General features: G+C 38.4%; 1 protein-coding gene across 2 annotated transcripts in view; it reads right to left on the bottom strand.

The window, feature by feature from the left end:
* The window catches only part of acss3 (acyl-CoA synthetase short chain family member 3), a 215,911-nt gene that overhangs the window by 109,845 nt on the left and 87,357 nt on the right, over positions 1–18,709 (bottom strand). For both annotated transcript variants that reach the window (XM_039761751.1, XM_039761752.1), the window contains one exon: positions 18,342–18,493. In XM_039761751.1, coding sequence (XP_039617685.1) covers positions 18,342–18,493 — 152 coding nt within the window. The remainder of the gene's footprint in view (positions 1–18,341; positions 18,494–18,709) is intronic.

The following is an 18,709-nucleotide window of genomic DNA, read 5'->3' as shown; positions in this document are numbered from 1 at the left end:
CTCCTTTATTCCAGATGACAGTAGTCCACTTGTAATCTTCGAGAACCTGAACATCCACCTGGACAGTTCTTCGGCTACAGACTTCCTTTCTCTTCTTTCCTCTCTGAATCCAATACAGCTCCATACCACACCAACTTACAAAGCAGGTACACTGTTGGACCTCATTCTCTTACAGAACTGCACAACCACAAACGTAACTGTCACTCCAATACACACATCCCACAATTGTTTCATTCAATTCACTCTGAATTTTCCCTTCTCTCCTACTGCTATTCCACACAGTGTGTGCATCTGCCATTACCTCTTCTCCTCTTTTCCCTAGTCTACTGTGCTCTCCTTACTCCTCATCACTTCTCTTCACTTGATACCAATGCTGCCCTCTTCCCTTGATTCCATCTGTTCTCTCTTCTAAAGGGCTGCATGAGAAAAACTCTCCTTCCCTAGGCTTTCTGAAGCTCGATATAACCTACAGACAGAGCTTAGGACAGATAAAAGGAGATGGAGGAAGTCAATGGCCCAGACTGACCTGGGTAAGTACTGACAGCTTTTTTCTCTTCTGCTTGTTCTTTGCTTTCACATCTCTCCTCAACTCTTCACTGCCTCCAGCCCTAACCCTTCTTGACTGTTGATGGCTTTGTAACCTTTTTTCAGGAAAAGGTGGCTGTCATCAGCAGCCAGTCTGTTCTCTCTTAAACACAGCACAACACTCTCCACTTGCACCCCTCTCTCCACAGCTAGCACAGCCTACCACCTAGTCAACAACAACAACATTTATTTATATAGCACATTTTCATACAAAAAGTAGCTCAAAGTGCTTTACATAATGAAGAATAGAAAAATAAAAGACACCGTAAGAAAATAAAATAAGTCAACATTAATTAACATAGAATAAGAGTAAGGTCCAATGGCCAGGGTGGACAGAAAAAACAAAAAAAAAACTCCAGACGGCTGGAGAAAAAAATAAAATCTGCAGGGATTCCAGACCATTAGACTGCCCACTCCCCTCTGGGCAACACACTACCTGTCCACCTGACCACATCTTGTCTAGACTGTCTCTCCCTCACTTATTTCTGCAGTCACACACATCGTCAAAACTTCACTCAGCATAGGCACATTTCCTGCTGTGTTTAAACAGGCTCTAATAATTCCTGCTCTCAAAAACCTCACACTTGACCCATCTCAATTAGGAAATTACAGACCAGTCCTTCTCTTCACGTTTCTATCCAAAACACTTAAAACAAGCTACCTTGAACCAAATCTCTTCCTTACTTCAACAGAATAGACTGCTTGATACTAATCAGTCAGGCGTAAAGATGGCTTGTCCTTGAGACAGCTCTACACATCTAGTCATAGCTACCAACATGTCATCTATCTTCATCTTTCTAGATTTCTCTAGAAATCCACCATGTGTATTCTCCTTTCCCAGCTTCAAACTGGTGCTGTCTACATACTTCAGATACTGACAGCTTTGCATTTGGCACACTTTGATGTTGGCTGCATTCTTTTTATTCCAAGTCATGTGAAAACACTACATTTCAGGTGAAACACTGTGGACTTTTTTAAGTGATTTTTGAACTAAAAGAAAAGTTTCATTCTAAAACAGTATTTATTATTTGTTTAGTTTGTTCTGTTATTTGTTTAATTGTAGTTTACATGACTGTTTAAATGTTATAAGATGTCAATACTTATAATATATATCATTACAGCCCAAAAGTTTGTAAATATCATGATATATCATTTTATTTATATCACCTTGGCATCACTATGACTGTCCTCATGTGGTTTGAGTCCTACCTCTTTGACAGATCCTACTCTGTATCCTTGTGAAAACAGATGTTGAAGGTACATCAGGCAACCACAGAGATACCCCAATGATTATTGTTGGTCCTCTCCTCTTGTTTCTTTACACCACCTCACTAGGCTCTATCATCCATTCTCATGACTTCTCACATTGGTGTTGTGCAGATAAATATGCAGATGTACCTGTTGTTCATTCTGGAGAAATACACGGTATTACCTAGTATCTCTGCATGTCTTACTGATATTGCAACCCAGATAATGCAACCCCATCTCTAGCTTAACCTGGCAAAGACATACCACTTTGTTATGCCAGCTTGTCCATCTATTCAACACCACACCTCTGTTTAGCTTGGCTCATTATCACTAACACCTACCAAGTCCGTACACAACCTTGTAGTGGTCACTGATGACCAGCTGTCCTTTAGGGCAATATCCTTACAGTCTCTGGGTCTTGCATACTCATTTCACACAAAATCCATGAGATCAGACTGTATCTGACTCCAGGTCCGGGCTTTTGTCTTGTTAAGTCTGAAATGCTGCAACTCTCTGCTGGAGGCATGTGTTACCAAGTTGTTGTAAATGATTCAGAATATGGCAGTATATCTAGTGTTCAACCAGATGATATGGGCACAGTCACTCCTCCTTTCAGATCATTACATTGGCTCTCTGTAGCAGCTCTCCTTAAGTTAAAATCCATGATGTTTGCCTGCAGGGAAGTCATGGGTCAGCAGCTATATATATATATATATATATATATATATATATATATATATATATAGACAGAGAGAGAGAGAGAGAGAGACATTTGTAAGGACCTATGCTCCTTCTAGGCCACTCAGCTCTGCTGATGAATGGTTTCTGGTGATGACAACTCTGTGTGGCATCAAATCTCAATCAAGATTATTTTCGTGTATAGGTCCTATACATGGAATGATCTGCCCACCTAAATTTGAAATGCTCATAATTAATGTGTTTAAGAAGTGTCTAAAGACTCTGTTTTTCTGTAAATTTCTGTCTAATTCAAATTGCTTCGATATGTTCTTTTAACTGGTAACTAGTATGCACTTTTCTCTGAGTAGTTTACTTGCGATGATCAATTTTGTAACCTTGGCCTATAACACTTGTTCAAAACAATCCCCCTGTCTAAAGTTTATTTGAGTATGCTGACCTCTTTTGTGAGCAGCTTTGGATAAAAGCTTCTACTAAGTGAATCAATGGAAATGGAAAACCTAAGGAAAAAATTTCCAAATCTCAAAAGAGACAATAGAGTTATAAATGTTTTTACTTAGGCTACTAATGTACAATGCTGGAGTAAACTCATAATTGATGTGCTCATTTTCAAATCTTTAATCATGTTAAAATTTTACATCAAAAGAGGTAAATGTGAAAGGTAACAAAGGCAAGCAGGTTTAACAATAGGAGGCATATAATTTCCTTTTTTGCTCAATACCTTATTTGCTTAAGGCTGTAGTAAATTGTGTAAGGTTAGCATTGCCAATTGCAAACAACAGGTATAACTCTCAGTTTTTCCAAGCTGATCAGAAAACATTATATGCATGTTACAGTACCTAAAATACTGAATCACTGACTCACCCATCTATCTACCTCCGGAAACTAGTCTATAAATTCGGGTTCATGACAAGCTGTATATCATGGCCGGCCTGTACACTGGTACTATAATAATAATAATTCTTTGCATTTATATAGCACTTTTCTCACTATTCAAAGAACTCAGCAATTGAAGATTGAAAGATTCACTGATCTTGACTTTGCTGACGATGCTGTGATCTTCACTGAGTCAATGGTGGCTCTGATCAGGGCTCTCAAGAGATTGAGCGAGGAGTCTGAGTGTCTGTCTACGGTGGGAATGTTGACCTCGTTGAGAGGTTTACTAACCTCGGCAGTAACATTCATGTCTCTGGGGACTCTTCCTATGATATCAGTAGAGAGACTGTGAAAGCATGGGGAGGTCATGTGGTCGCTAAAAAGGAGCGTATGGCGTTCCGATATCTATGCAAAAAGTCTTTAGAATCCTGGTGCTCCCTGTTTTTGCTATATGGCTGTGAGACATGGATGTTATCCAGTGGCCTGAGACAAAGACTGGACTCATTCGATACTGTGTGTCTTTGGAGAATCCTTGGGTATAGCAGGTTTGACTTTATGTCGATCGAGTGGTTTCTCATGGAGTCCTGAATGAGGCACTTTACCTGCATTGTGAGGATAGCATCAATTACAGGACTACGACCATGTGGTGCAATTCCCCAGGGGTGATCCAGCTCACAGGATCCTCATTGCTGAGGAGCCGAATGGTTGGACCAGGCCAAGAGATCGCCCATGTAACACCTGGCTGTGGCAGATAGATAGTCATTTCCATAGGGTGGGACTGGATCGCTTGTCTGCCTGGGGGATTGCCAACCGGGATCCCAAGCTGTGTTGTCATGTGGTGTGTCCGGCAATGTGCTGTACCAGTGCATGCTCCCCAACCTGACCTGACATGTCCATAACAAGCAGGGTACATTCAGGGTTCTTTAGAGCAGAATGCTGGCTAAGTTAATAATTTAACTTAAGCTTAAGAGGATCACATGGTTGGTATCTTGGCTTTTAAGGCTTTTACCGTACTCTCTGGTCCAGTAATTTCAATGTCATTTGGAAAACTGGCATCTACCCTAATGGCCATGGGCAACTATGGGAAGCAAATGCTGCAGTTCATGACTGCTGTTTCAGACTGTAATGAAACAAGCAAATACATTGCATGAAAAACCTCAGTGTCTCTGATATGACAATCACATAGTTCACCTCTTCTTTTAATTTGCCGAGGTTCAACAAGTTAAAATAACAACTATGAACTGGTTGACAAATAAGGCATGAAAGAGATTTTTATAAGGATATTACTTCTCTAATTCAAACATTTCAGCTGGTATGTTTCATGAATTACTATAAATATATACAGTATATAGCAAGTAAGGAATAAATATTCTTTTTTAATGGTTTCTTTGTTTCATACAACTGTCTGAGCAGGAGAATGCCATACTACATAAAATCTGAAGTTTCAAACGTAAGACTTACATAAAAAGGTCAATGTAGCAGTAAAATATCACAGCTCAATATTTTATTATCCCTATGACCTTGAATTGGATTAAACAGATCTGAGATTGAAAAATGTGTGTTTCATTATGTGGTATAAATTAAAAGAATCATATATTGCTGAAAATTTCCTCTTATCTAACTTTGTACAGTTTATTCTTTTTTTGTTTTTATTGATGTAAAATATTGATTCTAATACATCATTTCAAAAAGTAAGATGAAATGGATTTATTTTTTATCATTACTTAGACTAACAGAGTCATTTTAGAGCATCACTACTTTTTTTACAAAACTTATACTCATCGTCAAATTAATTTTGAAACCACAGATATTATGAAATTCATTCCACATTTAATAAATTCAATGAAGAAGAGTCTGAATCTGTAATGAAAATAGCCATGTCATAAGCATTAAGAGATATTATTTCTTAGCTTTGTTCTCTTATCATTCCCTCTTGTGAAAGATAAATAGCCAATGGTTCAATAGAAACTGCAAAGAGTATTGGTCATGAAAGACAGCCTTCTCAGGTTTCACATCTGAATTTATATTGTTTACACAAACAGAGGCTTCTGGGCTAGAGTACAATAGCTTGATCTAGGCACAAATATTGAGTTCAAACCCTGAAGGCTTATTGTACATATGAGATAAATTAATAATCAATGCTTTCACAGTTGTTGTCTAGCTTCAGCAAATCCAGTTTGATCTTGTTACTAAATAAGTACCTCTGAAGGGATTTTACTCAGCCTCCAAAGCTATTTATACATTATAAATGTTGAGGTCTCTTTCAGATTCCATTAGACCCTGTCAAGCACTGGAGATAATGTTCTTACAACTTTAGATGCACCAGTAACAAAACTAATCTGTTTATCTTTCCTTATACAGTCAATGTGGTGAACTGTGAGCTCATTCATGCCATATGTACTTTCTATAGACAAAAAAGAAATTTTATTCTTTTATGACATTCAGAAACGACATGTTCTCTATGACCATATCAATCATATCTGCTGTTTCTTATCAGTAGAAATGTATTCAAGTCCATAATATAATTAAGCAATTATGCTTTTAGGCTCTTATGGCAATACAGGGCTTTGATTTATAGCAAGTTTAAATCAAATTTGAATGGTTTTAGTAATCTTTAAAACATTTATTAATATAAATTACAAGCTTTTGGTGCAATCTCCTGTAGTATTAAGTCCTGCAGCCATCTTTGAGTAACTTGCTCCACAAGCACTGTAGGGTCCATGGATGAAAAAGGTTTCCACATCCATGGAATGGATGAAATTATTTATTTGAAAAATTAAGAATGACTGTATCTATACTAATAAAAGGCAAAGCCCTCACTGACTGACTGACTGACTTACTCACTCACTCACTGACTGACTGACTCATCACTAATTCTCCAACTTCCCGTGTAGGTAGAAGGCTGAAATTTGGCAGGCTCATTCCTTACAGCTTACTTACACAAGTTAGGCAGGTTTTATTTTGAAATTCTACGTGTAACGGTCATAACTGGAACCTACTTATGTACATAGATACGGCCATAGCCTGCAGCTCGGTCGCCGTGAGGCGGAGTTGCGTCCCTCATCGTCACGCCTCCCACGTAATTGAGTGCCTGCCCATATAAGGCCGTCTGTCAGCAGCAATCCAATAGAAACACTCTGCCGCTAAATATTCGCAGGTGAAGGACTGTGCTTATGCAAACGAAGATGAGATGGTCAGGATGGTGTTTGGCACAAACTCAGCGAAACTGCGAGAGAAACGTTTAAGTGCCGGGTCTTAGCTGACATTAAATAAAGCTGTGGACATCGCACGACATAGCACAAGCACAGCTGAGAACCTTCGATGTACATACTCCGAGCGGCTCACGTGAAATGACTGTGAACGCAGTACGCAAGAACAAGGAAGAGCTCCAAAGAGCGCTGAACAAAAAACGCATTACACAATTGAGAAGGCAGCAAAAGAATATGAAGCGAGTGAGGCATACAAACATATTCATAAGTGCAGCTACTGCGGAAACAAAGCACGGTGTAAATCGTAAGTTTAAATTAAGTTTATAGACATGCTGCCGCTGGCGTATGTCATGCCTACGATGAATACGATATTCGCGAGATACAAGTTTAATGAGAAGATGCGGGGTATAAACGAGGCTTTGGATCCGACGTGGGGTATAAACGAGACTTTAGATTTATGTTATAGTACTAATGAAAAAATTTTGACATGTATAATTTGTGAAGACTGAAGTCCAAATATTAAATGCTTTCACAAAATGTACCCTTATAACAAAACAAGCGTGCTTTTATTTAAGAATATAACCGAAGAAAAAGAAATCAAGTTAGGGTACAACACTAATACGACCACTTGAGTGGCACAGCAGTAAGAGCTGCTGACTCATAATCAAGAGGTCTCAGGATTAAATCTGGGCGCTCTCCAGAATAATCCATCCAAAAATAATAATTTTTACTTAGCCTATGTAGTTTGTAATGGTGACCGGATAAAAAAAATTCTCATTTTCATGCAGAACAACAGAAAACATTTTATGATACAAAAGAACAAAACAGTGACCAGTGCTGTACAATGGCAAACGATGTGAAAAACACAGATGGATTAAAGAAGAAATTTCTCATGTTATTTGTGTCGTATAATGGTTCATATGCTCAAAACAAGCGAAACAAATGCATTTTTTTCTAAAATATTAATAATGGTTACTTCCGGAAAAATCAGCATACATCATAAACAGGAAAATGTGCTTTTGAACTGAAATTCTGCCTCTCCCCCATATTCATAGGTTAACAGACCTGTCTTCAGTCCACGTGGAGAAGTTCACTTAGGAGTGCAGAAGATGGGAAGAAGTCTGGGTGTTTTAAATTACTACTTATGTACATACATAACACAGTAATGTATCAGACAAATTGAATCTCATAACTCATGCTTGCAGACTATGAAAACCACTGCATTACGGGATCACTAGGACATGGGGACTAAGCCTGTAGCAGGGCATAAGGGTGCAAGGGAGGCTACCCACTACGCTGTGTTAAAGAATTAACATAATTTAAATTTTATACTGAGTGCAAGATGCATGTCTTTAGAATGTTGAAGGAGACAGGAGAATGACATGAAAAAAACCTATGTGGACACAAAGGAACATTAGGGACATTCAAACTCCCCACTGTGACCCAGGTGCCTGCAGTTGCCAGAAAGTACTACTAACCACATGAAAATCAGCTGTCCCTAATGATACTTAAGTACTACCTAAACAAAATACCGGCCAAAGGTTATCCTCATGCCACCAGTCACACTTAACACAAATGCACTATTATTATGCAGAGACACTGATCACTTTAGATAATTTCACTCAGCACACTTATAGTAAAAGATAAGGCAAGAAAGGCACTGATTGTTTAAAATGCAGCTCTTAAAAATGGCTGGCTGGTTCCAAACAAAACAAATTGAAAAAAATTAAATGATTCTAGACCCATTAAGAGATGGACAATGGACAAGTATATGCATACAGTACTCACCAACAATATTACACTATGTGGCACTGTGGACAGACACAGATGTCTGAACAGAAGCTAGGATTACTTAATATGATCACATTAAAACACTGCTTAGGTTTGTCATTCAAATGGTAAAATGACAACATTGTTTAATGCTAGCCTGGATAAACTGTTATAGTGCTTTCAAATCCTGAGCCTGATGCTTACACTCCAAATTACCAGATTAAAAAACAATCCACACGCTTGAGAAACGACAGCTAAATTTGTGAAACATATCTCATCAGTGTTAATACTCTGAAATTCCTAGTGGGCTTCAATGCATATAGATGAGAGGGCTTTTGCATATTTACAGTACATCTACATATTCTGATGTAGCAATGGCAAGGCAAGATTGTAATACTACAAAGTAAAAATTCTACATCTCTCTGTGTATGGACATATGAAGAATAATACTGTTCAAACTCACAAAACTGAACTTTAAATTAAATAATATATAAAATAGGAACATGAACTGCAAGCAAGTCAGAATGAGAACAGTGTGAGCTAATACCGATTAACCTGCCAGAAATAAAGACATCTGAATAAACAGCCAGCATTTAGAAAACCTCTGGGTCTTCTGAATTTAATTCAAGAGTCTCCTTAAACTTTTCATCTCTGTACTCTTTAATCACATTTTAAACAATCTTGTGTATTTTATTAAATGACTGCTATAGACTGATTTTAAATTCTGTATTTTACTGACTTGAACATTGTATCTTTAAGATGATTCTTTTAGAAACCTAAAAAACAGAATGTTACAATTACTTTTGTAACTTATTAGGCCTGGGGAAATTAGGATCAGAAAGAACAATCAGCCTGAGAAAGACAAACACTTATCGATTATTCTTGTAATACTTGTTAATTTGATGTGAGGTGATGCCTTTAACTTTGGGTTTTGGGAAGCATGCTGAACATACAGCAGGAGAAGAGCAGTGAAGGGAACAACAAAAGAAAGAAGAAACAAAAGAAATTGGCAAGACCACTGCAGACTGAAGAAAATCCGAAGCAGCTCTGCATCTAGACTTGAAAAGACTCATCTTCCATCACCTCTATTTCTTTAATAAGACTCTTTTTTGAAGACATTTCCTAACTTTTGACATATATTTTCTACTTTTGCTACTATCAGTTTTACTGTGATTTTTTAAAAATTTGCTTTATAATAATATTGTTTTTATGCTCTTTGATTGGGTCAAGTTATGGTATATTGTTAAGAACACCCAGGGTGAGTAATCAATGTATTCACACCTGCTTTAGAGATTGGCACAAGTGTAACTCAGATCTGAAGACAACTATTTGGTGTTCTTGTACAGAGCTAGTAAGTTTGAGGCACCTGCCCATGTGCACGTAAGGCTGTACACATGGGGCACTATAAAGCAGATATACCTAACACTCATATAACCAATATAGTTAACAGCAGCTACAGAGTGGGCAAACAAAATAGCATACATAGGAATTTCCATGTTAATATATTCAAGGTATAGCAATAAACACACCTAATGTTGGTAACTGCCATATTCCCACAGGGGTTAGCAGCTGAGCGAGGACGCCTCCAATAAAAAGCAGCATGGTTAGCTGGCACCTACTTTGGTGACTGACACATTTGTAAGTTAAACATTTGGTCTGCTTGTGCTGCATTAGAAAGTCTCTTTGCTTGAAGAAGCTCTCCATGTGCACAACCTACAAGTTTATTAAAGCACATTAACAGAAGAATACACTCCAATTAAAATGAAATACATGCACTGCACTGAGAAAGCTGGACAGCAAATATACACAGCAAACACAAATGGCTGTTCTGTATATTAAATACTGCATTTGATCATAGTTACTACTTAAGTTTAATGGGGGCAAAAACACAAAAAATAAACACAAATTTAATTTCCTTCAGAATCATGATCCAAGTTGATATAGTGACAGAACAATCAGTCAGTTCTCATTGTACCCATTTTGAAGAGAGATAATTTAAAACCTTATGTCACCCCAAGGCCAACTTGATCTGTAGGTGAGGTGACACTTGTCACTGATGATGTCACAAGCGTACTTATTAAGAAACTGAAATACACAACTTTTCAAAGCAAAGTTAAGAAAAACTGAAGTAATAAGTACAAAAATGAAAATCTCCATGTATTACTATATATCAATACCAGACATTTAAAACAACATCAAGTGACAGAGACAATATTTAGCAGTACATTAGCTAGTGTTTCAAAGGCATGCTGCTTATGCAACTTGGGATGTAGTGGCCTATGAAAATCTGTCAGATAACAAATCCATTATATTTTGCACTCATTTGATGATATAAAATCAGTAATACACACACTGTTTTAACATCCCAGAACCTGATTAAACAACACAATAAAACCTTGCTATCTGCAGATTCTTATTCCTGTGTATTCACTTTTTAACCATTTCAAAAGTATAACCCATTATTCAACACACACAGTTTACTTGCACCTATTTCCGGCCATGTTCAGCAAAAAGAAATTCTGAGAGGCCTATCACACAGCAGCTAAACATGAAATTGAGCAATAAAAGGTCTGTGATACTACCAGAGTTTCATGGCCGGGCGCTACACTTAACGGATTGATGTGTATCTTCCCAGCACTGAGAGGCATGGGTAAGCTGTTGAAAGGAGTGCCAGTCCTTTGTCCACATTGCATGTCAATACTACCAACTGGACGGTTTATTGAGTGCGTTGGACTGACCCTGCCGCAGTCTATCATGGAGTTTGGAGAAGCACCTGGCAGACAGTTGAACTTGACTAAAGAGGAAGTAAAAGTTGTAACACGATTGCCAGAGATGAACCTGGAGAAGGATTACTTACAAATTTCAAGGCGCAATAAGTGAGGGTTGTTGCGTCTGCCTAACCTTGTCTCCCCCCACCAGCCTTTCTCTATGAGGTGGCATCTCATCATGGCCTATCCCCATTTTCCCATAGAATCAATGCTTCAGTAGCTACAATTTCCACATCTGCCAGGTTTTTCAGGAACATAATCCCCATGTATTACAAAACTTGACCGTATATGCATGTTTTAACACACAGATTATTGATGTCCAAGTAGTTTTTTTTTCTAGATTCCCACAACTCTTTGTATAAAGAAGTGCTTCTTGGCTTCAGGCATCAATGCACTTGCCCTTAATTTTTACTGGCATCCTCACATACATGACTCTCCATATAGTCCAAAGAATTAATCTAGATCTACTTTATTAATGCCTATGACAATTTTGAAGACCTGGATTAGATCTGCACAGAGTCTCCTCTGCTCAAGACTAAAGAGGTTTAACTCACTGAGTTTGTCGGTGTAGGGCATGTCCTTAAGTCATGGGATGCTAATGGTTGCTCTCCTCTGCACAGCTTCAAGTGCTGCTATGTCTTTCGAATTTGTGGGAGAAATGGGAGAATGCCACTGGTGTGGCACTGCGTGTGCACAAAAATTAAAGATAACAATTTTTTTTTAATGTGAACATAAAGAGCATAAACACAATAAAGTACATCTCATTGATTCTAAAACAATATCAGAGTTGTCAGAAAATTCAGGTTGCACAGTTTCTCCAAATTGTCTGAATTGGACTTGCTCCTTTGAAGGGTGTGCATGTGAAATTCCCAATTGAGAAAAAAGCACAAGACTTGAACACAACAGTTCGCCTGACTAAATTTAAAATATGCAAAAGAACTCTGCATGAGAGATTGCCAAAAGCAGCATCGAAGAAAGGAAATGACAGTCCAAAGACCAATCTTAGAAACTGACAGTCCAAAGACCAAGCTTAAGTCTTGTAAACAACTACAGCTGGTATGGCTGATTTTGCACATCATCTTGACTCTTCTTTATCCATAAGGCACTCGGTGGTCATTATATATGTCATATACTGAGAGTGTGACATTCTGTTACCCTACTGCTCCAAAATAAAAGGGATGCCAAAAGGCCAGAAAAATGAGTCTGTTTTCTTCCAAATTCCAAAATCACCTACTCAGAATAACAGCTTTAAAGTATGTTGTAATTCTAACTTGTTTAAAAACAGTCCCCAAGCTTTTGCCAGCAGTCTGATAACTGAGAAAGGAGCAGGGAAAAGCTGGCTCTTCTCAAAACAAGAGATTTTATTTCATTTTAGGAGTGTGCCATAATACACAGCGCAAATGCATTATCTAATATCACAGACTAGAATATCATAGTCATCACTTTTGAGCTTTAATATGTTTGTCACATAAACACACATTAAAACAACACCTTGGTGATAATAATTATTATACACTTGAGTCATAACTTGGCTGGTTTACCTGAATTCCCCAACTTGACCAAGGGTGTCGTCATTTCCCAGTTTTTCAAAATGTTGCATATGGATGGGTCATATTGCCATAAATATAGGTGTGTTCTCCTGTCAAGTTTCCTTTATAAATTTCAAAGTTACATATACGCATTTCAAGCCTCCTTTTGTGCCCATGCAAGTTCTAGAAATCTGATCCCTAGACATTTAATCACACCTTTTCCTGCAGACAATTCTTCCAAAACTGAAACAAATACTTAAAGAATTCACACAAATTTCAGCTGCTTTTGCTGACTTAAATTAACAGAGATAACAATATTTTGACTTCTCCCAGTATTCAGAGCCAAACCTGTTGCTGACTTCACTTCTGCCTTCTTCCACCAGTGTTTTTATCTCCTGATCACTTAACTACAGTACTGCCTGTAGGCAACCTTATTAAGATCATAACACCTGTGACAGCATTGGGCACAGAGTCCACAGGGTATGAGTTCCGAAAGTGACACAAACAAAAATGGCATCCACTGTGTGTAGTAATAATTGTACAGCCAACTAGCGTTTTAGAATTAATGGGCAATGTATGTTTGACAATCTGAATTCATAAAATAATAACATCAATAAAGTTTATTTTCCTGCTGCACCTCAAATTAAACAATGCTATCTAGTAAATAAACACAAACCTTGCCTGACAATATTATTAAGATCAATAGTGAAAGACCGCTGAATAATACACCTTTCTAATTACTGTCTTTTAAAAAAAAAAAAAAAAGAATGTGCTGCAGTAGATCTTCTATGTATTATTAGTTTTTTTCTTTACTTAATGCAAATGCAAATATGAAATTTCTTTATCTTTATGACATATGGCAATACAGCAAATAAAAAAACGGAAAAATGACTGCTAAGGGAACGGCTATCTGCCACTGCAGTTGTCAAAAGTATTGCTACAGTTTGTAGTGCCGGTGAAACCTACATTATGCAAGGATTTAAAACATTTAAGAATATAAAATTAAACCATTGTTCTGGGGCAACATAGTGGTGCAGGGTTTGGGTTAGCTTTGCTTACAACTCAGCAGTCCTGGGTTCAAATCCTGGTCAATCTAGATGTAGATTGCACATTCTCCCCTTGTGTGAGTGTGTGTGCATGTGTGGTGGGGGGTTTGAGGGGTATGGGTTTGGGGGCCATATTTCCTATTCTTAAATTGGTACAATATGAGTGGGGTTAGTTGGTCCTTGATTTGTGCCTAATACTCCTGGGATAAGTTCCTTCTTCTAAGATCCTCTGCTGGCTCAGTCAGGCTTAATAATAAACTGATGACTTGCAAAGGTAATCCCTCCAGGACAACTGTGAAAATGCTTGTGTATGTATTGTGGGAGTCATTTTAAAGAATGTAAATACAGTAATCCCTCCTCAATCGCAGGGGTTGCATTCCAGAACCCCCCGCGATAGGTGAAAATCCGCAAAGTAGAAACCGTATGTTTGTATGGTTATTTTTATATATTTTAAGCCCTTATAAACTCTCCCACACTGTTTATAAATATTCCCCGCACAGTTATACAACATAAACCCTTTGTATTCTCTTAGATATTAGGTAAGATTCATTGAAATTATGTATGTAAACACACTGTTTATATACAGTAAAACCTAAATCTTATTTTAAAGATATCAAGTGTCTCCGATATCACATATGTTACAGCCATTACGATAGACAGGCCACCAGCAATAAATACGTACAATGCATGAAAAACTGTATACAGTAATCCCTCCTCTTAGATATTAGGTAAGATTCATTGAAATTATGTATTGTGAACGATAGGGGGCGCTCTCGCTCCCTTGAACCCCTGTCCACGACTCCAGACACCAGGTAAAAGTCCTCAAATCGACTTTATTTTTCTTCCACAGTGTACAAAGCACACTCTCCTCCACAATACTCATATAACTCACAATAATACACAAATAACCAATCCTCCAGCTCCCAGACGCGTTGCCACCCTTCCACCCAGCTCAGCTCGTTGTCTGGGAGTTCCCACAGTCCTTTTATACCTCCTGACCCGGAAGTGTTTCTGCCCAATAGTCCACAAGTCCTTTTCCCTTCCGGGTCAGGGTAAATAGTCCCTTTCTTCAACCCGGAAGTCCGTCGCTCTTCCTGTGACGAACCTCCGGGTCACAGGGCACGAAGAAGCCCTCGGTCCTCCCTGCAGCTCCCTCCTGTGGCCCCACGGCATCCAGCAGGGCTTTGCATAAAAACTCCAATGTCCATGATGCCCTGCTGGTCTTCTGGGGACCTCCACGCTGCAAGGAGGGCTCCACCTGGCGGCTTGGGGGTATTGGCCAGGATAAATGGCCGGCCATCCATTACAGTATATAAACACACTGTTTATATACAGTAAAACCTAAATATTATTTTAAAGATATTGAGTGTCTCCGATATCACATGTTACAGCCATTACGATAGACATGCCACCAGCAATAAATACGTACAATGCAACAAAAATAGTATACAGTAAATGTGTGTGTACAGTGACACTAAACGTACGTACATGTACTAAGTACTGTAAGTAGAAAATTAATTATGGTTACTCACCAACAATGACACCATGACTTGTCAGATAACAATGAGTTTTATTTTACTGCACAACAAAGGAGAGCGTTACAGCCCTTAAAGGAGCAACTTCAGGCGATTGTGAAGCACTGCCGTTGTTCTTCTTCTGGCAGTCTTCAATCCAAATCCCTAAAGCAGATTCCATCCAGACTACTGCCTTATTACATCCACTTACAACTTGTTTTGCACCCTGGTTAAAAGGACACTGCGGCTGTAGATCTTATATTCCTTTCCTACTTTTTAAATAAAAAGAATCGTAGCCTTCAACAAATCCAAAACGTTTACCTTTTCGGCAATCGTTAACATCTTCCTTTTGTGCTTGGGCACGGCCCCTGAAGCAGTAGCAGATCGTTTTGGAGCCATAATGAAGGGCTTGACTATGCACAAAGATAAACACAAAAGAGCACAACTCTTTACACAGCGAAACATGTTGATGCTGAATGAGCGAGACGGGACTTCCTGGTTAACACTGCATTCAGCAAGCAGGAACTTAACTGCGTGCTCTGATTGGTTAGCTTCTCAGTCATCCGCCAATAGCGTCCCTTGTATGAAATCAACTGGGCAAACCAACTGAGGAAGCATGTACAGGAAGTAAAAAGACACATTGTCCACAGAACCCGCGAAGCAGTGAAAAATCTGCGTTATATATTTAGTTATGCTTTCATATAAAATCCGCGATAGAGCGAAACCGCGAAAGTCAAAGCGCGATATAGCGAGGGATTACTGTACAGTAAATGTGTACACTGTAAGTAGAAAATTAATTATGGTTACTCACCAACAATGACACAATGACTTTTCGATAACGATGAGTTTAGTTTCACTGCACAACAAAGGAGAGCATTACAGCTCTTCTAAAGGAGCCTCTTCAGGCGACTGTGTAGCACCGCCGTTGTTCTTCTTCAATCCAAATCCCTAAAGCAGATTCCATCCAGACTACTGCCTTATTACGTCCACTTACAACTCATTTTGCGCCCTGGTTAAAAGGACACTGCGGCTGTAGATCTTATATTCCTTTCCTACTTTTTAAATAAAAAGAATCGTAACCTCATTGATGCCATAATGGGATCCTACAGCGATGTAGCTTTTCCCTTCCTTCAACATATCCAGAACGTTTACCTTTTCAGCAATCGTTAACATCTTACGTTGGCGCTTGGGAACGGCCCCTGAAGCAGTAGCAGGAGCAGATCGTTTTGGAGCCATAATGAAGGGCTTGACTACGCACAATGATAAACACAAAAGAGCACAAAAAGTTAACTCTTTACACAGCAAAATACGTTGATGCTAAATGAGCGAGACGAGACTTCCTGGTTAACGCCGCAGAATCGAATTCGGCACTCCGTCGCTGAGCCATTCAGCACACAGGAACTTAACTGCATGTTCTGATTGGTTAGCTTCTCAGCCATCTGCCAATAGCATCTCTTGTATGAAATCAACTGGGCAAACCAACTGAGGAAGCATGTACAGGAAGTAAAAAGACCCATTGTCCGCAGAACCAGCGAAGCAGCAAAAAATCTGCGTTATATATTTAGATATGCCTACATATAAAATCCGCGATAGAGTGAAGCCGCAAAAGTCGAAGCGTGATATAGAGAGGGATTACTGTAGTCCCATTTTTTGTCCATTCTGTGTATGAATAGCTATTGAATTATGCTGTCCTCCAACATGGTGTTCATAGTAGGCACTGTACTATCTAAACAACTTTATACACTATATGCTACAGTACATACTGTATTTATTTGAACAATTTTGCTGTTGTGTTATACACTTTAAATAAAAGAAACTCACAAAACAAATCATCTCATAGTCCGTCAGTAAGGGTCAATAAGTGAGTATCAAGTCCATCCCTGTAATTATTCTGCATCTAAAATGCAATTAACAAATCTTAACAATTCCCCATTTCATCAGATGAATAGAAATGTCACATGGCTATGTGTCATAAGGGTGCTGCAAGTTTCCAACCTAAAATGGGTTTTGTTCACTTCCTAGTAGTGCATCAACAACCAGACTTTCAGAAAATAATACTGCAGGAATAAAACAGCAGAAATAACAAAATGGAAAACATAAATTACTGCTATGAATTTTCAGGCAAAGTCTGAGGTGACAGACTGGGAAAACATGCACAGTAAAATAAGATAAAGTCGAAGCCTAAATAAATGAGTGAAAGTCCAAAAACAAGGAAAAAAAAACAACTAAACATAACTGAGTTGAGAAATTTTCACCTCTCCCTAGAGAGCCAGTTTAAACACTATGCATTCAAATGGGCTCAGGTGACACCAAAATACTTGACTGCATTTCCGGACTTTTCACCATCTATGTACAGTTTGCCTATTCTTTCCATGTCTGCTAAGGATTTTCTTCCAGTACTCTGGTCTTCCTCCCACCTAGCAAACGTATCCAGATTAACTGGTGACACTAAATTAGCTTTGTCAGTTTGGCCTGATGTAGATTGGTACCAGTGGGTTCCTGTTTGGTACCAGTTGATGCCAATATAGCTTCTCACCAACTTATATTGGAGTAAATGATTAGGAAAATGGATCAATGGTGGGATCTTTCATGCTAAATATCAACCCAAGGATGTTGCAGACATAGATCTTTATAAATTATTAACCCCTGCTGCTGACATAACCAGCCAGTGGCAGGATGCAAACCAAATACATAAGCTATGCTGGAGGTATTCACTGAGACATCTCTTCTAGAACAACTGTAAAAGGATAGTTTAGTTCAGATCATCACAATTCTTAATTAAATTAACTGCATAAGCATCAGATATTTGGATATAAAATTTGGATGAGTATTGCATTTGATTTGACACCATATTTTTATATAATTTCTGTATAAACTCAGTATAATTCCCAAATGATGCAAAAGACACCATCTAGCTTGTCCAATATTGTGGACAGAACCAGAAACGCAACTTACCTGAATATAAGTGAATCAAGCTTACTTACTACAGATATGCCTATTATTTAGCATTTAACTACTTTTAAAGATCATTAATTATTAAACCACAATCCTGAGCTCATATCTTTAATTATTAAATAACAGCAATCTATTCCATCTTTACCTTGTTAGTGGGTACTTCATCCCAAGAGATGCCTGGGGGTCATGCTGGCAGATGGCTCTGAGAGCAGTTGGTGCAACAAACATGGCCGCCACTCCATGCTCAGACAACAGGCGGAAATACGCTCCGGCATCTGGAGTACCCACAGGCTTGCCCTGCAGAAAGTATTTCACGTTAAACAAGATGTTCCACGTGTATCAAACATGGCATTATAGAAAATTCCTGCTCAAAGATAAGGAATAAAACTGAGCCTTTGGCAAACAGACCTGAGAAAGCTGTATTTGTATATGAGAAAAACAAATCTGAACCTTTAAAAAATTATCTTTAAAGTGTGTGTTTCTGTATTATAGTTCTTAAAAACACAAACACTC

The sequence above is a fragment of the Polypterus senegalus genome, chromosome 8 (genome assembly GCF_016835505.1).
Source record: "Polypterus senegalus isolate Bchr_013 chromosome 8, ASM1683550v1, whole genome shotgun sequence".
In the NCBI taxonomy this organism is placed as follows: domain Eukaryota; kingdom Metazoa; phylum Chordata; class Cladistia; order Polypteriformes; family Polypteridae; genus Polypterus; species Polypterus senegalus.
This window is presented reverse-complemented; position numbering and strand designations above follow the sequence as displayed.